The sequence below is a fragment of the Calonectris borealis genome, chromosome 2 (assembly GCF_964195595.1).
Source record: "Calonectris borealis chromosome 2, bCalBor7.hap1.2, whole genome shotgun sequence".
NCBI classification, from domain to species: domain Eukaryota; kingdom Metazoa; phylum Chordata; class Aves; order Procellariiformes; family Procellariidae; genus Calonectris; species Calonectris borealis.
The window spans coordinates 167,252,441-167,276,493 of NC_134313.1; the positions used below are offsets into that span (position 1 = coordinate 167,252,441).

General features: G+C 38.0%; 1 protein-coding gene across 4 annotated transcripts in view; it reads left to right on the forward strand.

Annotated features, from left to right (window-relative positions):
* ADCYAP1R1 (ADCYAP receptor type I) overlaps nt 1-24,053 on the forward strand; it is a 149,802-nt gene that overhangs the window by 109,641 nt on the left and 16,108 nt on the right. For all 4 annotated transcript variants that reach the window (XM_075144287.1, XM_075144288.1, XM_075144289.1 and 1 more), the window contains exons 8-13: nt 172-269; nt 744-876; nt 3,066-3,219; nt 6,938-6,998; nt 11,326-11,395; nt 13,438-13,529. In XM_075144287.1, coding sequence (XP_075000388.1) covers nt 172-269; nt 744-876; nt 3,066-3,219; nt 6,938-6,998; nt 11,326-11,395; nt 13,438-13,529 — 608 coding nt within the window. The remainder of the gene's footprint in view (nt 1-171; nt 270-743; nt 877-3,065; nt 3,220-6,937; nt 6,999-11,325; nt 11,396-13,437; nt 13,530-24,053) is intronic.

Here is a 24,053-nt window from a genome sequence, read left to right on the forward strand (position 1 = left end):
GACATAGAGCAATGCTCTAATATACAGTGAGATCTCACGGGAACCGAGAGGAGAAGACAACCAGGCTGTTCAAGAAACAAATCCTGCCTATGGTTCCCCCTGCATGTTGACAGGGTAAAGAAGACGTGACTGTAGATGAACTGTTTAACCGTGTGTTGTTTGCCTCCCAAGGATTACTACTATCTGTCTGTGAAGGCTCTGTACACTGTGGGATACAGCACTTCTCTTGTTTCCCTCACCACCGCCATGGTTATCCTGTGTCGTTTCAGGTGAGTCAGGACATGAGCAGTGAGCTGTTCAGTCACTGGAGAAAAGAGCCTGGAGCTCATCGGCCCAAAACAATGTTTAAGCTTTTATCTCACCAGATGTAGAACAAAAGGGAGACAACCCTTTAACAGAGTTGTTCTCCCAGCTTGGACACACTCCAGTAGTCACATTTTGGTACACCATAGATGCAACTGCAGAAGCTGTGGGTCTATTTTACACAATGGCAGTAGCTGCTTTGGACTGGGTCTATTTTATGCTACCCTGCATGCTTTTACAGGAAAATCCCCAAATCCTCCTCTTGGTCAGGTTTAGGGTCAGTATTATCCACACTCTTGACTTTCAGGTGTTGCTATTCTTATCACCAAGGGGCTAGGAGCTCTGGCCATGTGTGCAGCTAGGCCTAGTGCGCTATTTCCACGAAAGAAAAGTCTTTTTTCTTTTTCTTCTTTTCTTCTCCCTCGCTCTTTCCTCTCTAGGAAGCTTCACTGCACTCGAAATTTTATCCACATGAACCTCTTTGTTTCATTCATCCTACGTGCAATATCTGTGTTCATTAAAGATGGGGTTCTTTATGCTGAACAGGATGGCAACCACTGTTTTATCTCAACGGTAAGTAAAACCAAAGCCAAATCCTTTTCCTTTATTTTTTTCAGCATGAGATAACAAAAAATAGTGAGGCAGGCAGCAGTCTGTTGGGTATCACAGGCTGAGAAGCTATTGGGAGAGAAGGTAATTGGTGGTAAACTTCCCTCTAGCTTCACAATAAAATAAAAATGACATCTCATGATGTCATCAGTGTCCAGCAGTGCGTCCTTTAGGACAAACCTACAAGTTTGGGTTTCTGACTCTACTCAGGTTGTTTCTCCCTTTCACAGATCTGCATCATGATAGTTGGGATGAGAGCAGACACAAGCAATTTCCTTCATCTGAAGGTCTGGTTTTTCTCCAGAGCCTTATTTGTTCTGGGTGTCAGGCAGAGTCCTGTGTAGAGAGGGTGACCATTCAGACATAGGAAATACCCCTGACGATCACACTCTCAAAAAATCATTAGTATTAGCCACGTGTTTGTCCCTGAAGTGTGTGGTTTCATGGAAAGCAATCTCTTTCACAGATGCACTTAGCTACATATTACATGTAAATCCCAACTCCTTTCACATTTAAGGCTAGTATTTGAGTGGATAAATCAGTTCACTGGGTGTAATTATGATGGAATTACAGTGAGTTCCCAAATTGAGATCTCCTTTATCCATCCAGTTACGAGCTAAATTTGCTATGAGTCACTTCCACAAGGGAAGTGCAGCTGTGTAGTTTCTCAGTCAGCCTTTTCTTTGTCATTGAAACTAGTTTTTGCTTTTAATTCTTCTCCATCATAAAGCTGAAACCATGTTAGATATGTAGTTTGTTCACACCACTCTTCTAATAGTGGCATCTCCCTCTTTGTTTTGAAACACTTGAAACATAAAACACATTAAAATCAGCCATCTAATGACCAAATTTTCAACCCTGATAGAGCTTCCATGAAGAAACTCAAGATCTGATGGTTTAAACATATTGGTTGTAGATTTGTTCCAAAGGATGGAGTGCAAGTGGGAACCAGTCAAAATTGTTAGCCTTCCACTGCCCCAGGCAGGAGCTTCCAGTTTATACACTGATTCTGCTCTGATTTATTGAAAGTCCTACTTTTGCAGGACTAATGATGTCTCACTGGGATGCAACTCTGGAAAGACAAGTGTGTCCTACTCTCACAGTCAGGGTAGAGCTCAGTTTCCTCCTAAGGCTTTTATCATAGAATCATAGAATCATACAATCATTTAGGTTAGAAAATACCTTTAAGATCATCAAGTCCACTGTAAACCTAGCACTGCCAAGTCCACCACTAAACCATGTCCCTAAGCGCCACATCTACACATCTTTTAAATACTTCCAGGGATGGTGACTCAACCACTTCCCTGGGCAGTCTGTTCCAATGCTCGACACCCCTTCCGGTGAAGAAATTTTTCCTAATATCCAATCTAAACCTCCCTTGGAGCAACTTGAGACCATTTTCTCTCCTTCTATCACTTGTTACTTGGAAAAGAGACCGACCCCCACCTTGCTACCGCCTCCTTTCAGGTAGTTGTAGATAGCGATAAGGTCTCCCCTCAGCCTCCTCTTCTCCAGGCTAAACAACCCCAGTTCCTTCTTTTTTTTTTTTTTTTTTTTTGTCCACTGATTTTCACCCAGTAAATGAATGAAAGCTTCTCTCTTTTTTTACGGTAAATCCCTGTGCTTTCTTTACGCTTATGCTTACTTTCATTTTCTGTCCCTGAGTGACAACACCCACAAATGGCAAGGAAGTACAATTCCCAACTGCACACAGCAGGGTGCGTCCTTTCTGATCCCACTCTCAGGGCTTTCCACAATTGTCCTGCCATTTCACATCCTTCCTTAGGTTTCTCAATACACAACTGGATTCTTTTCTTCTCTGCACTTAATCCTTTGAAGGGGGCTTAAATCTAGCAATTAGCATCCATTGACGATGTGAACTCCCACTAACGTAAGATGTTCTCAAGCTGTCTGCAGACGCTTGTCGATCACTTCCCACTGGTAAAATTGGCTACCTGCCCTTTCAAGCTTCGCTGTCTAAGTGGCACCTCACATTCTTCTCATGCTTTTAAAACTTTACTGTTAAATGTGTATAATACCAGTCCCAGCTGTGTTCCTTTCCACTAAGAGATTTGGAGAGGTTGAAAGCATTTTCTCTATCTGTTAGGCGGAAACGACATGGAAATAATTTTGTTTTTCTTGATTCTCTGCAGGTGGAATGCAAAGCAGTGATGGTGTTTTTTCACTACTGTGTCATGTCCAACTACTTCTGGCTTTTCATCGAGGGATTGTACCTTTTCACTTTATTGGTAGAAACCTTTTTCCCAGAGAGGAGATATTTCTACTGGTACACTATTATTGGCTGGGGTATGTGACATTTCTTGTCTAAAATGTGTCTCAGTGTGCAAGATGACTCCACAAACCATCTAATATTTCCACATACAGTTTCAAAGTATAGTTTTTAGTCTTTATATAGAATCATAGAATCACAGAATCATAGAATCATTAAGGTTGCAAAAGACCTCTAAGATCATCGAGTCCAACCATCAACCCAACACCACCATGCCCACTACACCATGTCCCTAAGCGCCTCATCTACACGTCTTTTAAATACTTCCAGGGATGGTGACTCAACCACTTCCCTGGGCAGCCTGTTCCAAGGCCTGACCACTCTTTCATTAAAAAAATTTCTCCTAATGTCCAATCTAAACCTCCCTTGGCGCAACTTGAGGCCATTTCCTCTCGTCCTAACAAGTTCCTAAGAAGTACCACTGCAGACCGAACCATGTTGTGCTTTTTTGTCTGAATAGAACTGAAATCTGGAGGACACCACATCTCTTGCAGAGGTGTAGTCTACAACTAAGAATTGCCTTCTACAAGATATGATCTTAATTCCAAGTTCTTCAGCTTAATCAAATCTGCAATGCTATGTCTAAGTCCATTTTCTAAGACCTCATTTGTGCCTTTCTTCCAGAGAAGTGTATCCACATACGTTCATCCTACTTGGATGGGTAATGGAAACCTGCAATGGAAAGAAACGAGATTTTTTTCAGAAAGGCCAGTTATACGATGATAACCAGTGTAATTATTTTTCATTTTGGCCTTCTGGAGATAAATTGATTCCTGCAACATGTTAATTCAAACGGTTCTTTGCTGACATTTTTGTGCAGAAGTCAGACGGTGAAAGCAGAAAAATACATTCATTTTAAATGTACCCTAAGAAGGTTAAGCTCAATTTTTATACTTAAACAAACATACTTCTGAAATAATCTGGAGATAATCCTGTATATTTATGTGTAAAGTCTACATACAAACCACATGCCTTAAACTATTCTCCTTTGAAAAAACATCCTCATGTAACCTGAACCTTCAAGTAATCCACAGCTGGTTTTGTTTTTTTCCCTCCTGAGGCAGCTGTATATATACAAAAATTTTCATTTCCTGGTAAAGACTCCCTACAATAGGAGCAGAAGTATAGAGAAGAAGAGAACAAGTGATCAGAAATAACCTATGGCATATAAAGGTTACTGGAAAAGGGTGGCTATTGGAAAAGGCTATTGGAAAAGAAACTATTGGAAAAGGATGTTTAAAGTTCCCCTTGTACTACCCATAGATGTATAATCACATTATAGCTGAGATAAGCTCTTTTCAAAAAGAACTTGGGGGTTATGTACATGAGAATGTGACAATTATAAAAGAAAACAATGTTTAAATCTTTGCAAACTGAACATAAATCAGATGCTGAGTTCCTTTAATTAAGTTTGCACAAATTTCATATCTGTAGGTTTGTCTGAATGTGAGAATATTGCAACACAACATATTAACTGATTTTTTTTTTTTTTTTAAATCAGTCACTGTAATGAAAGAACTACCCAGATGGATTCATTCTGTAATGCAACCTCAAAATATTTGGTCTTGAGTTGAATATGATAAATAATACCTAGTGTTCAGTTAATAGATATCACTTCATATTCAAAGCAGTATCAATAATATCCATTAATAACACTAAGAGAATCTCCAAACGTGGATGGTTGGGGGTTGTTTTTTGGGGGGGTTATTTTTTTTTGGTTTTTAAAATACAGTATTTTCTCAGCTCCTGCATATTTCAACTTGAATAGCAGTTCCCCTGACCTGACTGGAGCAATTGGCATTTTGCAAGAACAGAAGCACTTCCAGACTCTGGATGCAAGTCATGTAGGGCAAAAGCAGCCCCTCAGCTCAGAACTGATGGGGAGGGAGTTGTTTTGAAGCAGCAATAAGCAAGAGCTCAGCATTTTGCAGCATCTGGATGTTTATCTGTTTCTTAAAACATGCTGAGCACATCAGTGTCCTCTTTTGATTAATGAGAACTACATATGGCTGTGTCGATCCAGACAATTTTTTCCTCTTAGATATGCAATACGTTGGTAAGTTCTCCGGGTAGACTGCTGTCTTCCTGAGATCTCTCCTACTGTCTGCTCCTTACTCAGTCAGCAAGACTAGCTCTCTTCTCAGCCTTTGAGGCTTGTCTGTTTTCTAATGTTACTCAGAAGCTGAAAAGAAGGTGATGTAGATATATATATCTTTTGATGTAAAGAAAAGTAATGTGAGTTTATGTATATTCATATAGCAGATGGTTCAAAACTCCAAGCTGATCTGAAACATGCTTTTTGAACTATATTTTTATGACAGATTTAGTCTAATTCTGCCTTCCTGCCCATGTTTCAGACTTGCAACAATATCCATACCATCAAAATTTATATCAGTGCAAACTAGATAGCACATCAGACCCATGATTGATATTTGAAGATTATTTTTATTATTTGCATCTGTTAAGTGCACAAAGATCTCAATGTTTTCTAGGTATTCTCATGTGAGAAAAGCAGACTTCAATTTAAGTCAAATATGCATGATTTCTTCTCCCCAAAGCCTGTCATTTTATTTCTTTTTATTATTTTCCTTTCAAATATTTCTGTGTGTGCTTTTTTACAGGAGGAGGGCTTCATCAGTCATCTAGGTATAACAGGGATATTTTTATTTCTAATAGCGGGAATATGAGATTTGACAGAGACTCATTTAAGTGGATTCAGTCAAATGACTAATTAATGTGACATCAACACAGCCTTGCAAAATGTATGAAACATAATTGCTCCTGTCAACTCATGACAGTCTCATTCACTGCTGCAAGCTGAGGTTATCGAGGTCCTTGTTTTGTTTGCTTTTTAGCACTTTATTTTTCCAGTGGTGCCTGAATAGATGTAAGCAGTTTGCAGCCACAGATTTTATTTGCCATAAAATGTAGATCCAACTTTTCCAGAGTTCTCTTGCAAGATTGTGTTGTTTTATAAAAATACTTCCACTGAAAAACTGCACTTTTAATCTTTTCAGAAAAGAAAATAAATCCAGGTTTCTCAGTGGATTCTTACTGTTTTCATTTAATTTGTATTTTACAGGCATTTTTTAAAGAGTAAAGAAATGTCTGAAATAGAAATTAAATTCTTGCTTCCAATATTCTCTTTTGGGGGTTTGCTGTTTTTTTTTTTTTCCACAAAAAAAAAAAGAAACATTCCTGTGAGTAATGGAATACTATCCTCTACTGTTTTCTTTTGGTTGAATAAGTAGAGCAAAATCAGTTATTTACACAATAACAGAGAAAATGCAATATATGCAAATTATTTACAACAAAACCACATAAGAATACAAAGAATACAATAACATCATTACAGCTCAACATCTGCCACTCTCCAATTATTGCACAATTACAGTAGCTCTAGATACAGAAGCTGATGTCACTGCTTTTATTTTGCACAGACTATGTTTTAATGTTCATGCAATAAGGTGCAGTACAACAACTTTGAGCAATAATGACCTGAAACAACATCATTCTTTCCTGTTATCACTTTTGCTTCCACAATCCCACCAAGACTAACCCATCCTCTGACTGAGAGAGATGTTTCCAGAGCTCTGAATTAATGTAATGAATTGCATTTTTTCATGCACGAGTGCTATTAGGAAATAAAACCTCAGTGGAGAAGTTGCAATAAGTGCTCATCGCTGAGTACTAAATGTGTCTAGACTGCTAACGATATCTCCATCTTTTCTGCAGGTACCCCAACAATTTGTGTCACTGTCTGGGCAGTGCTGAGACTTCACTTTGATGACACTGGGTAGGTATCGCTGCGTGGGAAATCATTTCACGTGAATTCAGCACGATGGCAAGGATGAAACAGAAATATAGCGATCAGAGGACATGACTAATTTCTCCTTCCACTTCTGACATTGATTTGTGTATGCAAGTAGTTTAGGTCCAGTGTTCAACCTAGAGTGCTTTCCTGTTCAGCTGCATAAATAGCCATAGTTCAATGTTTATGTCCCTATTACACTGGTGAATTCATGAAAGAAGATGTAGGCATCTACCCCATAAATCTGCAGCTGACCCAGTGGCCCTCCATTCCCTGCTCAGTTAAATTAATGGAGTCCAGGATATGATTTATCTCATCTTAAAAGAGCTGTCAGGTAATCACACCTGTGATTGTCTTCTCTCGAACTGAAGGAAGACGAACGTGATGAGCTCATCTGTAGAAATTATTGCAGATATCTCTGATGTGATGAGTGAAATCTGCTGAGCTTTGATTTACAAAGGCAATTAGGAGTTTAGCTTCCCCTTGGAGAGTTTTTTTCCACAAATCTAATGGGGGAGATGAGTAAAGGTGAGACAGAAATCACATCCTGTCTTCTGTGTGAAAAAAAAATGAGGAAATGAAATAATTTCAGAAAGAATTCAAGAGGGTAGATTCCAATCAAATGGTCTCTCCCTGTAGGGAAAAAAAAACGTGCAAAGATCCTGTATCCTTTTCTAAAGGACCAGAAGAAAAGGCTGCTCCCAGAGATGGCCCTGCACGTCTCGGTAGTCAGTAGACTGACTGGTCTGATAGAGCAGCAGGCATAGCTGGTAGGAATGGACATGAATGTACGCCTTGAAAATACAAACTCAGCAAGGTTTTTTCATGACAGCTATGTTTGAAATTAGTGAAATGTTAGGAAAAATGCTAGGAATGTGGGAGACTGAAGCTGGACTAGACGATTGTTGTGGGTCCCTTCTATTCTATTCTAAAATTTGGAAAATCCAGCAGTGGTCCTTTGAAAACCTTGATCTGAGTGAAAGGTGTCATTATGTACCCAAATCCCATTTCTGAGAGACTTAGACTTATGTTCTAATTTCGCCTTATACTAGAGTTACCTGGATCCAAAATTTGCACAAGACTCACTGTTCTGTCAGGTTTTTCTTCATCCTTCTTCTTTCATGCTCTTTTTGGAAAGCACATAAAACCCTTCCTCCACTGGGGATGCCAGTGCTTTGACCCGATGTTCTATTTTGACATTAAGACAAATTAAATCATTTATTTCAATGCAAAACAAGCCAGAAACCCCTGTTGTGTCATTATTATGATTACAACACTGGTCCTAAATGCATTAATTTCTCTTAGGAGTCCAAACAGTCCTTGCATTTTGCGGGTCTCGCAGAAGGAAAAAAAACAAAACAAAACAAAACAAACCTTTCCTTTCTTTTAGTTAGAGAAGCTATTTAGCATGCAACACATTTAGACAGATTCTAGCTGAGCTTCTCAGTGGTTACTTTCTAAAAATCAGCGAGCATTGTTCTGGGGGTGTGGGAGAAGCCAGCATGAGCCTGAAAACATTGCAGAAATTACTGAACTAGGAAACCACAGTCGCAAAGGCATGGACTAAAATATAGACTCTGAGTCTGAGCCTCTTCCTGCTTGCTCCTTATAAAACTGGCAGAGCTCCCTTGACTTCAGCTCCTGATTCACATCACTGTAAGTGACAGGTTTGTGGAGATAAATGCACTGTCTCTTTATCCAGACCTGTGCTACTGAATTAAATGGAGTTATTCCAGATGTACACCAGAGATGTAACAGAGATCAGACTCTGGCCTTTTCAAATGGAAATCACATCCCTCCCCCATCCCACTGGCTCCCTTCCCTTCATCCATCCTGAAAAAGAGTCCTGTGTGCCTGACCTCCACAGTAGCAATGCATTTGAAAGAAATTAGGGAGCCTGTTTATGTAGTACAGCTTGTTGGCTGATATTACAGACTGTTCTGTTGTGCATTGCTTCTTTTTTTCCTCTGGTCGTCTTCATCTGAGGAGAAGATGATGTTTCTTCCACCACATCCATCTCATAGATGTCACAGGGACCGGACCAAAAAAGTCCTTGAAAAAACCTTTGTGTGAGCTTGATCTGATTCATTGTTGACATCTACAAGGTAGACATTGGCAACTGAGCTTGCTGGGGACACATCCTGTAAAAGGAGAGGAATAAGTCTAAGAAGAATAGGCATTTGTGGGGGATGATATATCACCCCAGAGCACACATTTAAAATACATCAGCGCAGGAAAAGAAAACCCCAACAACCTCCAAGTCTCTATTTGTCCCAACCAGAGTCTGGGATAATTAGTTGGGCTGTAGATGTCTTCAATATAGATGACTGGAACTAGAGCAGGTAGATTCTATCCTTTGTAATTTCTAATTTTTATACAGACAAATTGCCATACATCAATGGCTGCTTGTGCAGCCAGATTAATATTAGAATTTGCCCAGATTCTTCCAGCATTGGTCAACTCACTGAAAACTTTCTGGGTAGATTTAATATGCATCTTAGATAGGTTGAGCGCTGCAAGTAGTGGGTAATTTTCGAAAGAGGGCACCTAATTTATAAATGTATATATAGAATTAAAAAAATAATCGGTGATTTTAGGTGCTTTTGTTTCGTGGCACACAATTGTTGATAACTGAAAAGAGCCTGATCTCCAGAATTCTGTGGGTGAGAAGGAGTTCCCTCTGAACACTTGTCCCCTTTAAAATATTTTAAGTTGGGCATTCAAAGTGAGGTAACAAAAAATGTTACTTTGCATTTGAAAATCTCAGCCATTAGTCCCATAGATTTTGGTGGATTTTAAGTTTCTAGGCTTTGTAGACAGAAACAAAAATATGTAATTTTGTGCAAATTTGACATCCCAGCTCTAAATTTTCTCTCTTCTCTCCAGCTGTACTACACACACACTTATTGTTGATTTTATGGGAATGCAGTAAAATATTGTTCAACTGAAATATAATAAATATTGTTCAACTGAAAATATAAGTTCAGCTGAAATTTCTAAACCAGACATCACCCAGCTGCTTGGGAATTCTCTCATATGTACTTTGATGATAGAATTTTAGCTCTGACTCCTCACACTTACACATGTATATAATTTTGTTTAAAGTAAAGATTTTCACTTTTCCCCCAGACGCTACCAGGCTACCATTTACATGACACACAAGTTGCATTAAGCTCTCATAAGATCAGCAGTGTTTTATTCCTGTGTGCTCTTTCAAATTGTTTCCTGGCATCTAACAAATGCACCATGACAACCACTGCTGGGACTTTTGGCTGTTGTCCCAGTGGGAGGGAAACCCTCCTTCTAAGAACTGCAGGTACAAAGTAGACATTTTTCTGTGATTTTATGTTTTCCAGAGGGAAGCATGAGGGGAAGAAAGTGGAGACAAATCAAAGACATTTTTTAACTGACAATCAAATTCTTAATGACTTAAAATAGTGTAGCGGGGGTGGTGTGGCAGGGGAAATAATAAGGTTTTTTTCATTATTATTGTTTTCCTAGCTTTAAAAATATATGTTAAAGTTAAAAACCCATATGTATATGGGTTTTGTAATTAGCTTCCTCTACAAAAGAATGTCCACATGCATCTGTATGAAATAAACTTCAGCAGAATCCTTTGGTGAATCTGGAGGAAGATTTTAAATGCTGAGGTAGAAATGTCATTTTATTTATGATCACTCACTCCCAACAGCTTAAAAAAGGAGCTGGTCCCAACTGTTGTCCATCCTTGCTCCTTGGTAGGACTTGCAACCCAATGACCAGAAAATCATTCCTATATGTGAATACAACCAGCCTCTAGTACATCCTTGTGTACTAGATATGTGTAAGAATCTTCATGTCGGGGTCAGGGACCAACATTCATATCTTCTTTCCCTGGAAAAATAACTGAGACATCAAACTTCAGAATAACCATCTCTTACTCTTCGAGGTATCCCTGTCTTTTCTCCCCTCCTACTGAGATGTTAGCTTAAAGGAACAATTTTACAGCTGTATTGTCTGTAGACACAGAAACGTGCATTGAGGTATTTTCCAAAATGGATAAATTGTTTAGTGAGAGGTACCGCTGAAATTGCCACAAAAATACTTATTTTCCATTCAGATAATTTGGGTGAAGGCTGTAAAAGAAAGCTACAACAGAGACAGACTAAAGAACTAGTGCCTTTGAACCCAAGTAAAATAATTTAGCTGCAAGACCAATCTCCCATTCTCTGCCCCTTTGAAAATTGTTGTAAGTTTATTAACTTCCTTGTTATATTTTTATCTTTATCTTTCCTCCTCTTTCCCCACCCCATTCTTTCATTAACGACTGCAGCTGCTGGGACATGAATGACAACACTGCCTTGTGGTGGGTGATCAAAGGTCCTGTGGTTGGATCAATCATGGTAAGTGGCACTTGGAGGAGGCGTTTCCTCAACACTTCTGAGGGCAAATAATCGATGCAAATAGCTTCAAATGGCTTTACAAACGATGCTGCATCTGCTGTGCTGGACACTGGACAGCTTGTCTGAACGTCCACCATTTGCCTTCCACAATGTTAAGTAATTCCATTGTTATAAAGAAGGTTTAGTACAAGTTAAATGATGGTGCACTGCTTGCGAGCAAAGACTAGGTAGACAAGGAGTTATTCAGTTGCTTAAATGTAGATACCAAATGCCATAAGTAAGACCCTAGAGCATATGGAGCATTTGCCTGGGGTTGGCAGATATGACATGGGATGTATGGGAATCCTGTGCCATTTGTGGTGGCAGCTGAAGGCCAAATGGGACAACCCAGGGCATCTAAAACAATCCTAGATAACAGTGTCTGGGAAACTGGACTGTGTCTGTTGAATGGAATTCATTTCACGGCTACATTTATTTATCTAATATTAGCTTTATAATAGTATTGCGGACACAATGCAAGATGTTCAATTGCCAACAAGGTATCTACGCTCTCTTTAGTTGATGGAGGTTTTGGATTTGACACAAATGATGCTAGATACCTGTGTATGAACAACTGAGAGGTCCTAAAGTACCCTGTTAGGGTTCCAGCTGCTGCCCGAAAAGAATATGGGAATTTTTAAATGGTGTTTAAAATGGTAGAAAAATGGTTTTTAAATGCTGTTTAATATGGGAATTTTAAAATGCTCCTCCCATTAGGAAATTAATACGGTTAGTGGCACCTGAAAAGCTGCTTGTGCTTAGACACCACATGTAGGTGTCTAATTCTGGGCATGCTAAGTTGCTCTCCATACTCCAGTGACAGCACTGGCCAGGACTTCATTGACTGTTGTGGGAATTTAGACACCCAGCTCACAGGTAGCTGTCTACATGTAGGTGTTTTCTTCCAGTTTGGTGCTTCTCCTTTTAAGCATTTGGACAGCTCTCTAAAGTACAGTAACCTTCAGACACATTAAAGGTAATTCAGCTAATAACACTGAAGGGTATTGAGGTGAAGAGGGTCCAATGGTCTGGGTTTTTGTGATATCGATGTATGTGAATTTACGTGCTTTACAGAGATATTCTATGAAGGATGACATTCTGGCTTTGGGGAATCAGTTATACCTGGCTTCTGTTGAAGGTATTAAAGATTTAAGCAACTAGCAAGGGATGACTGGGCTTCCCCATTCATTTGCAGTCTTCAGATCAGATAGAAAATACTTCTGAAAGAGATGTTCACATCTAGTTCTTGGTCTTCTTACAGGAGTAAAAAGTTGCATAAGAGACCAACTAAAATTTCCCACTGTTTTCTTCTGGTATTAATCTGAAGACAAAGCATTGAAATAAACTGATTGAATTAATCTCCAAATTTTTAAAAATATATCTGTAATGTCATGATTCTACAAAAGAGAAGATGCCCAGGATGACAGGAAACTAAAAGACATGAAGAAGAACATTAAACACACACACATGCACTCCTCCCCTCCCAAAAACATTAGAGATCATCTCATCTTGGGACAGATTCAGCCAAGCAGAGGGAAAATGACACAACTTGGGTTTTCCAGGAAAAGAGAGACACTAAATTGTGATTGATGGATGCTACTAAACTGAGAAATGCCTTAGTTCAGAGAGTGGGAGATAAAGATACTTTTACTGGTGAGATCTTTCCTATATGGTTTTGATGTGCAGGGATCTTGCTTTTTATTCTTTGCACTGGTTGATAATGAAAAATGTTGAAACATTTTCGCTTATGTTTGTCTTATCTGGTGCTTGGAACTGAAGAAATTCTGCCTTACTTTAGCTACTGCAAGGGGGATATTTTTGCCTGGAAAAGGGATGATAAAACGCTTGTAAACTTATCCTATTACTTCTGACCCTATAAAACTTCTAGATTGCAGTTTGGAGAAGAATAAGGCAATGGAGCCAGCAAGTCACTGGGAATGTCTCATTCTCATACTTGAAAAAATATATCATTGTCATCATTTTTTCCTTTCTTTTTCCCCTAGATAAACTTTGTGCTTTTTATTGGCATAATTGTGATACTTGTGCAGAAACTCCAGTCACCTGATATCGGGGGCAATGAATCCAGCATTTACTTGTAAGTACAAATAAAGCAGTAATCAATTTAGATTTCTAATATACACATAGGAAAAAAGATAAAGTCAAAAAGATGCCTCAGTTGAAATAATTTGATTTTCAAAAAGATCACAGGATCTATTAAATTTATTTGGTTGATTTTGACTTTTTTTTTTTTTAATCCAAAACCCACTAAAGTGCATTTTAATGCCAGCTTTCACCTTTCTTTAAAAGGCCTAGAAAAACAAACATAAATACAAGATTTAAACCCCCCCCCAAACTTCTTTACAAGTCAGTTATCTGGAAATTAACATACTGACCAGGCATAAATATTATGATATTCATGGGACAGTCTGCTGTGCTTCATACGTTCCAGGGACATGGTCCAAAGTTCATTGAAAGCACCGAGATTTGGTGAAAAGGTTTTATTAACTTTGGACTGAATTCTGATTTAGGAAGATGTCCTAAAGTTGCTTATGTTCATGTTTCTGGTAACCTTGAATGCATTCAACTTAAGCCAAAAAATTCCCCCACACAGCTAGAATTGCTTAAAAATGCACAACAAATCCTATAATTTTGCTTTTGAAGTTTTAAAATTTTCTTTGTGGTTTATATTTTTTTAAAGCTGACATCCTTTTTGTTAGTTTCCACCTCATTAGAGGGCAGAGATTGGCCATTTGAGATGGTTGTCATTCCCATTTTGAGTGCATGCAGTCATTCTCCATATAAAAATTATATAATCATTTTGAATAACTAGGATATGTGGCAGCATATTTGGTGTTTTCTTGGCTTTTCAGCCTAAACACCATACATATTTGCTTTGCAATTTTTTGTGAGCTTTACTGATTTCTAGCACTCATAAACATAGGTAAGCCTGTTTGATTTAACACTGGATTCCTGGTGAAAAAAGGCAAGTCATGCAAACCTTAAATAAAAATAAAAGATGTCAGGATAAGGTAGGAGATCCTTATTTTGTAGTACTTTTTTTAAAAATTATCTGTTTCACCCTAAGTAACCACACTCATACGATAATGATGTTATCCATCTAAATGACAATTTTCAGGGAAAAATATATCCTCCAGCTGCCTGTTTTTCTTCTTTTTTTCCTATTGTCTTGTTTACATTTACATGAAATGATAATACTTTATGCCTCACTTTTTCACCTCTGTAGTCAGACATCCACTTACTGAAAGTACTGCCCTTGAAGTTTGCTCTAAACTGTGTTTCCACAGACAAAAATAATGCTTTAAATTCATTCTGCAGGTGGATATTTCTCCAAATTTAAACTCAGGAGAAAGTGTAGTGAATAGGTTAACAGTATGCATGGTTTGCCTAAGGCTTGCATGAAGACTTCCCATGTATGTGCTGCTGGGAAGTCATCCACTGAATCTTAGATTGTAATTGGCACCCAAGATGTGCAGAGCTAGTCCTGATTACGACCTGCTATGTGCATGTTTGGTGTCTGCTGCACATCTCTCACATATGAAGCAAAGCATGCCGTAGACTCCAGTGATTGAACTAGACTATAAAACATCCTTGTCATTTTTGATCAATATGGTGACGGAGTTTTACTGATATTTTTCCTATGTGTATAGTTAGCCACCAAAATCAAGAGAAAACATCATATTTTCTGTTTCATTCGCTGCCATTATTTTTCATATTTTTTTGCAACTTTATAAATGGGTGTGTATAAATTGATATTGCATTTGTGTATGTGTTATGAAGTGGAGTGTTGTTTATCCAAACAGATTCGACAACAGAAAAGTCACACAGAAACGATAAAAAGAAATGAAATTACTAAGTCTATGCAGATATACACCAGGCATACTCAATATTTGTGCACACATATCCTGTAAAAAGAGAGCTGTTATAACAAAAAAAAAAAAGATAGATCATAGTATGGTTATGTCACCATATTGAAATCTCTGTGGCATTTAGACTGTGGTCCATATTAAGCATTTTTCATGTCCTATTTTGCTGTTTCAAACTATTAAACGTCATCCCATCTGACCAAATTCTCCATCCAGATCTTTATTCCACAACATATTTAAGTATTTTGCTTTTAGTACATGAGACAGATCAGTTGTGGTCAAGGAAGGATGTTCAGCCTGTTTCTGAAGGTAATATCGCATGATATCTGCAGTAGTGATTGAGATTTATTCTGGTATCAATCTTCCACTCTTTGGAATAACCCTTTAGCCAGGACTTCCATCATCAAAAAAGAAAATAAAAGACCTCACAAAAATTTGGTTATTGATTTTGGGTAGGATGGATTTTCTTCTTACATATATGGAACATGTTTATGTTCAGGCCCTTTTAATGATTATTTTTGTTAGGAAAATCTACCTCCAGTTCTATTTTATAGACACTATAGTCGTGGTTCTGCAAGTCACTTAAACCTGTATTTGGCTTCAAAAGCCTTGGGGATATGCTTAAATCAAAGATTAATTATATATTGTTACCACTGTGCACTCATTATTAAGAAGTTCCCACTACTGAAGTTAGCTGCAAGGTATGACAGGAACACAACAGAAGAGTGCACTAGTGCTTAATGAATACAGTGTAAGACTCGCTTTAAAAAAAACCCGAACAATAATTTGTATAATTTGCAGCACAATAATGAGCGCTTTAACCCTATAAAAAAATCAGACTTTCTCTCTAAATAACCTTTCTGATGATCATTATATGCAATAACCTTTGCCTTGAGGCTGTCAAAAACTTGGAAACATGTAGCTAATGCCTAACAATTTTCTGCAGTATTCAAATGCTTTAGTGATTGTGAACTTCCATTTTATCAAATTGTATGTTCAGTCATTCATTACCAGTCTCATGCCTAAACCATCTTTCTTCACACATTTAATTCCCCCTCCAAAGCTGCCTGCATGATGCTGATTCCATTTCAGACTGAACCGCTCAAAACGTGCCAGATTCTGAGAGAACAATAACTCCACCCTTCTTTTACTGATATTTTAGATAGAAACTCCTCCTTATGGCTGAAATGATTGGGGGCTAGATTCATCAAAAATATCTAAGCAGCTGAGGTAGGAATTAAAAAGGAAATAGAAGCCATTCTTTTTAATATTCATTTTCATTTTGTGATTTTTTTGGGTTTTTGTCTGAGAACCTTAAGCAGCTTTCATACTTCCTCCCAGTAGTCATTATAATCATTAGTTACTTTTTAGCGGTAGGAGTGAACTGCCAAAGGCATAAAAAAGACATAACTTTGTTTCTTGAACCATGTTCCGGTTTCAGTTAATCTTGTATCAGTCCTGAATACTTCCACCAGATTAAGCATCAAACCAAACCAAGTCCAGTAATACAAATGCAATAGATTTTTATCTGAGTGAGAAGTTCTGAGATCCTCAGGTGCTGGGGAAGCACAAAGTGATATCGATTGTATTCCTAGTGTAATTAAAACAACTATCTCCGTAGTTCAGACAAGTTTCTTGCCCCACTTGATGAATGAATTGCATAAATAATTGTAATGTACCATGGTCACGGACATGACATACTTAATCCTATAGTACAAATGACAATGTCTTGTATTTGTACCTGTATATTCAGTCCAGTTAGATTTTACTTAACATGCTTTGACACAGAAAGCACTGCCTGATTTTTAGCAATCTCCAACTGCAGAGTTTGTAAATATTTTGAAGAAGTAGTAGATTATTTAGGGACACTGTTACACCATATGCTGAAAGCCAAGTAGCACTACATCAGAAGTCCATGAATCCAATGTGCACTCACAGTTCTTGGGACTGGAAACACATATTCACAACCCTACTATGGCTGGCTTAGCACACATCAGGCCCACATTGTTTGCATGTATTTTCATACATCAGTCCCTTGTCCGGAATTTTAAGAAACAAATAATAAGTTGATCTGGCAAGGCTTCACTGTTTCTCCTGAGAGAAATCCAGCCGATAGTGTGTAGCATGGTATGTCAGAATCTGCTTTCAGGAATCCTGGGTTTGGTCAAGTTGTTGTAGAGAGAGTACATTCACCTCCCCAAAAAAGCCATATTCCTATAGAAATGCCTACACAAAGCTTAAATCCACGCTATTATTTTCATGAGCATTGTTGCATTGCTGAAAGAGTCATTATAGACGGAAGATTATCTAACAGTCTCACTACCATAAACCAGTACAGTATTTAAGCAGGTATGCATGATGTAAATGCATGCTGGAATAACCCTTAAGATTAAAAAGGCCCACACATTTCCATCAAATCTTTGCTTATTCATTCATTTTCGAGGATCAAACACATTTAACTGAAAAAGCTTCTTTTTCTTTTTTTATTTCCAGTTTATCATGAATAGTATAATTTGGGAGGGGGAAGCTTGTTTCTGCTTTTGCTTTAACAGATTCTTCATAAATTTTGTATCACATGTTGAAAACTCAATGAAAAGAAAATAAACCCCACATATATCTAGCTAATTCAGGTCTACGTCATTCCTCCAATCAGCATCTTGCTGGAAAGAAAGGAGAAACATGGCATATATCATAGGTAGGTATGATTTTACATATGGTGCAACCTAGAGGGTTAGGGCAGGAGAAGCAATGTTGTAACACAAACGTTTTGGTAAACAACACTCCTCTACAGTTCACCTACAAAGTCACTGGACACTCAATGATTCATTCTGCTACCGCTTTGTCTTGCTGCAAGTGCTTAGACTGCCAGCATTAATACTTATTGACAGGGTCTTCATGCCAAAAGTCTTATTTTTGACAAGAAAATGGCAGATGTTTGATGAACTGTATATTCTTTAGCATGGCACTTTAATTTCCTAACCCCAGGTACTATCAGTTGCGTGCTGGAATGCCCACTAACCCAGCAATGAAAGGAAAATACAATGGAAAACATAGACGATGATCATTTGGTGTTAATGCATGATCAGCAAGGACCTAGTTCTCATTTCTAAGAAATGCTAGGAGAGTAGATGTTTGCTACCTTGATTGACACTAATTCTTGATGGGTTTATTTAATACTCTAGAGAAAATGTTCTCATTCACAACTACTATACTTTGCATTTACATTTCCCAAGACAAATTATTATTTTGGGTGTTGGTTTGAGGTTTTTTTGGGTTCTGGGTGGTTTTTTTTTTTTGGGGGGGGGGGTATTAATTTGTGCCAAATCTTTTCAGGTAGAGATTGGAAAAAAATTGAGTGTACTCCTTAGGAATGTAAGTTCATGTAGGCTATGTACCATAATTAGCAAGAATATAATTACACAGGGATTTATTTATTTTCAGACAAAGTAATTGAGAACCCTATCCTGATTTGATTATCTATCTATAGATTTGCTGTGGTCTCAACTACTGTAAAATCAAACAACACAGAACATTTAGTGTGTTTATAATGTTCCTGTGAGCTGTTATTCCTGTTGAACAGCTGAGGGTATGATGCACAAAGAGGGCTACTCAAAATCCCCGCCGGTGCCTTGTGGCAGGTAGAGAAACATGAACATATATCTTCGGTTGGCAAATCTAGCTTCCTAACCTAAACGCTGTCCTTTCATCCCGTATACATCTTTTACATTTTACAGTTATGATGGGATCAGACCTAAAACTATGCCCACCTTGAAAGCGGTTTTGTTATTTCATGGGCCACTTGCCAAAGGGATATTTCAGAAGAGCAAAACAGTATTTTTAAAGGAAATTCCATCGATTTCCAATGATATACAAGTGCTTTACTGGAGCTTTGACAGGCTCTGATTTTGAAATAATCAATGATTGATCACAAAGCTTGTTTCTTGTGGTTACAAGATCATCTGTGATGAATGCAATGTTAAAAAGTGCTCTGCTTCTGTTATTTTGAAATCCTTAGAAGGTGGTTAGAGTGGAAGTCCATTGTGCCTTGGCCTGCACAGGTGATTCTGTATAATGGAGACTGACTCCTGTTATTTTCTATTTTGAAGTAGTAATGAAAAATAGGATGACTCTGTCTTTAAACATTATTTGTGCACATTGCTGTAAGGTATTTTTATGGGCATTTTATGGTTTCAATGGACATACAAACAGAGGAATGGATACAACACTGATTTATGTGGTTGATGAACTAGCTGACTTTTTTGAAATCTGCCTATGTTTCATGCTTAAAAATTCTCAAATGGTGACTTAAAATTTCCACTTGACTCCATGCTCTGTAGCAGCCTTGGAGAATGAGATTGTGTCCTAAGTGAGCAAAGTACAGACTTTTTTCCCCATCTGTTACAAGAGCAAGCCAGGAACAGGAAAATAGCATGTTTGCATTAAAAGAGAAGCCACTAATAGATGGTCCTTGTCTAGAAAGATCAAGGAGCTGTGCAAGTTAATGAGGTAGAGAACAATGCCATGTTATATTCAACAGTGTGGTTCTCTTTATAGAAATGTTCCTTCCATTTTTTTATAAAGAAACAGTAAGACAAAGCTTGATGCACTCTCAACAGTTCTATCAAGGGTTGGATTAACCCTAACAGTCCTGTTTCTGAGGAGATTTAGGCACAAAAAAAGGCTAAATAGTGTCTTATGAATTCCCATTGAAATGTTAGTAGCATATATCTGAATATTTCAGACCTAAATGTGTTTCAAAGCTAGTACCTAAAACAGCATGGCTTGATTGCCATAACTGGTATGGAACAGCACTCATAACATCTGAAGGCTCAAGCCAGCGTGATTTATATATAAGTGTTTGCTTGTGTACCTGTGTAAATATAGGTCTTTGCCTACACAAGTACCGTCTGAAATGTTATATATATCTGAAATTGTTCCAGCATCGCTTTTTAAAAGACCACAAATACTTTAGCAATGTGCACAATATAAAGCTTCTTACTTTAATGTGAAACTACACTTAAATAAAGTCTTTGTAGTATTATAAATTTTACCACACATTCAAGTTTACTGATTAGCAAAAATAAGGTGGCCTTCCTAAAGAAAACAGGGTACAGACCTCAAATGTGGTTTTAAAGTCACTGCATTTCATCAAAGTGAACAACCTAATTTTGATCTGTATTGATAAACTTCCGTTGTCATGGAGATCAGCAGGATAGAGAACGTCCAGTGCCTAAGGCCATGCATCTTTACGAATTACCCATGGATTTGGGTTCAGTGTTGTATCCTTTATCAGGATAGCTTACTGGGAAATACAATGGTTTTGGAGATTCAGATAATTTTTCAGAAACCTCAAACTGAGAGCTAACTTGGGAGCATCCAAATTAGACCATTCTGGCTGTTTTCCCTTTCCCTCCCGCATTGCTCATAGCTAAGTTTGTTCTTTTGAATGCATTGTTAGGCTGAAAGGAATAGATCTGGAATTTTATTTGTCCCCAAATCAGTTTGAACCTTTGTTTCTTTGAATTGGTTACTTAGTGTAAAGATAAACATGGAGTTGAAGCAACTGGTCATGCAGCAGTTGTTGCGAGACTGCCGACAATGGGGAATAATTCTGACATCTCTGATCTTGAACGTGCTTTCAACTTACATCAAGGCTTGATGCACACCAACATCCATGGTCTTCCATTTACTTCTTGCTACCATTCACATTTTTGCCTCTACCATATGAGAACAAAAGGAGTTTAATTTCCCCTCAGTGTCTCTGCTTCTCCTTGCCATTGATTTCTTGTGTCTCACTTCAGCAACTCACATGCTTCACATCCAGTGGTTTTAGTTTTATGTATGAAGAATTATTAGGATGTATTCCAAGCAAGTACATAGTCCTTAGAGCCTGAGGAAGGGGCAAGAAAGATGGTGCTGTCGCAGTGCAGAAGGTTTTTTGATCTGGAAGGGTGAACTTCTCATGAGGCTCTTGTAACTAATCCTGTGCATAAAAGGAACTGTGTGGTGCAAACTGGGTAATTGGTTAATTGCCCAGGAACAAATTCTTCCTGCCTTGGAGAGTACAAGTACACACTCAAAGGCCACCAGGTTACTATGGCTTAATATTGAATTAAGCCTCGGTGAAGGTAGTTTAAAAAAATGTATGCTACCTCAAGATTGGACCAATCCAAAGCTGCCCATATGGTTCACATAGTCTTAGTACCTCATTTGCTGTGCACCTGTATCTTTACTGACAGATTTCCAAACTGTAATTCCTCTTATATATTTCCAATGAAACACTGGAGTTCAGCTGATTAAATGTCTGCAAGCCCAGGCCTTTTCAACAAAGGCAGCATTCTTTTTTTTCCTTAAGGAGGGTTATAGAGATGGGTTGAAACTTGGATCGTTGTCTGCAGGGCTATCGTATAACATGTGAGGCAGGTGGGGCAAAACAATGTAACTGAAGCTTCAGAGCTGCAAATCCCAGTGTAGCTATATTGATGCTGAGCTCTGCCAGCTGACAGGACTAAGACCTGTCTATAATGCTTGAAAATCCACTTCTTGCGGCAGACTGTGACAATAAATACCCTGTGGGTTTTGCACATTTTTTTGTTTTAAGGACAATAAGCTAATAACATCTCGGATATTTTATGTCTGTATTTGGACATACATATTCTTCATTTCAAACAGTAAACCTATATTCAAAACCATTGAAGAATCTCATTTGGTGTGGTACATTTTTCTCACTAAACATGCTATCGTCTTCTACACTACAGTTATGTTACTGCACCTCCATCAGAATTATTCCATAATGCATGACATTAGTCTACGCTCTGGAGTCAGTAAGAATAATCTAGCTTGTTCAAATAGGATCTCCAGAGTTAATACACAGGAAGGATCAGGACATGTGACCTTGAAGCTACAGTTCATTTAAAGACTGTTTTTGACCGAAGTATTCTGCTCTCTACTACCAGCTTCCTTCTCTAGAGCGCAGCTAAATATTAAGCCTTATCTCTTCATTATTTGATCTCTGATGGCTTCCTCCATCCTTGTATGTCCACCCTATAGAAGTTAGCAAAGCCAAGAATGAACAGTGTAGAGATGATTTTTGGCTCTCTTTGTCCATTCTGTTTCATCTTCAAGCCTCAGTTCTGCGCAAAGGTCAGAAAGTTCCAGTTCAAACCTGTATTTGTTAAACATTCGTTTTCAACCTCAGTTATAGTCTGCAAGCACTAATCCAGCTTCAGCCTCTGGAGAGGTGATAGTGGTTTCCTCACAGACATACTGTTTCTGTGTCAAATTATTGTTGTAATTACCATGCCAGCTTTCAGCTACAACAGATTAAATCTAACTTTGGTGGAATTAAAAGTACAGTCATGTGAAGCGTATAGAGGACATTGAAAGTTCTCTCTAATGTGGGAGCTTTGAAATCCGTGTAAGATCCTCATGAGGTTTCCTACACACATCCTAGTTTTTAGCTTGAAGTTCACTGACTTTACAAGTACATAGACACAAAAAATGCAAACCTTCTTTATGTTCCTTCAAATCACTTAAAAAAAAAAAAAAAAGCAATCCACTGAGCTGTGGAAGACACACCTATTCAAAACAGCGAAGAGAAACAAAGCTGACCTCTCACATGTTGAACCAATGCAAGAGCCCTAAAAACTAGAGACCAAAAAGTCAGATGAAAGAAAACTACTACCACCCATTAAAGCCAATTTTAATGTATTTTGGACAAGGACTGTAAAGGAGACCTCACGTTCTCTCTTTTTTTCCAATTTGTTTTCAGATTATTCCAGAATATGTCAGAATATGATCCTGGAATACCTCAGACCCTTTAGAAAGGTCATGGGAAAGTGTTTTTGGTTTAGTGGTGTTAGCAGTAAAAAGTAGAGCTATAGGAAACAAGACTAAGACTTTGACAAAAGGTGACTTTTGGACTTGTTTTCAATTGAAGAGTAGAGAAACAGAGCTGCCTTTTTTTATGAAGAGTACAACAATGGTTGTACTTTTAGCAAGACAGCATGGGATCCACCTGTTTTAATAAGATAATCATGCTGGGCTCCTTCCACAGTCAGTAGAGATCTATCTAGTCCAGAGAATAAAATCCTTAGTACAACTTATTTCATTCTAAACAAGATGTTTAAAATAGGTCAGATGAATCTCAATTTGTGGCCTGTTTCTCGCCACTGACTGCAAAGCTAGCATGGCTCGACAAGGTAAAAGGCATAAGCCTATATTGTAAACTTTGAATATTATATGACAGGGAACTAAATGACGACTTTGCTGAGAAGCACCCATGCTTATTCTGTGTCTGGGTGAGAGGGGTGAATGAGTCTACTTGCACACAGTGGATCAGGACCCGCAGTCCACACAGCAGGATGGAATTGTATAGTCTGTTTTCTGCTCACAGAATGAGTTCAGTTTTCCAAACTTTTTATATCTGGTCTGTAATTCTAGGGTTTTTGTAAATGTAGTTGGTGTTTTGGCCAGGAATCAAGTCTAGCTTCAGGAAATTCTTAGCTATCGAGTAGCAAGGAAAAGAAATCCCCCAATCGATAACAATATGACCTGTAGGTAAGTAGGCATCTAGCATAAATAATAAACGGTATGACTCAATTTTTCAATTTTTTTTCTCGCTCTCCCATACAATCTTTCTACTTTCACTTTGGTTAACTTTTTATTGTATTTTCAGTACTTTATTTCATTGATTTGTTTCTACATTCCTTTTCCTACTACTACATGGTTGCCAA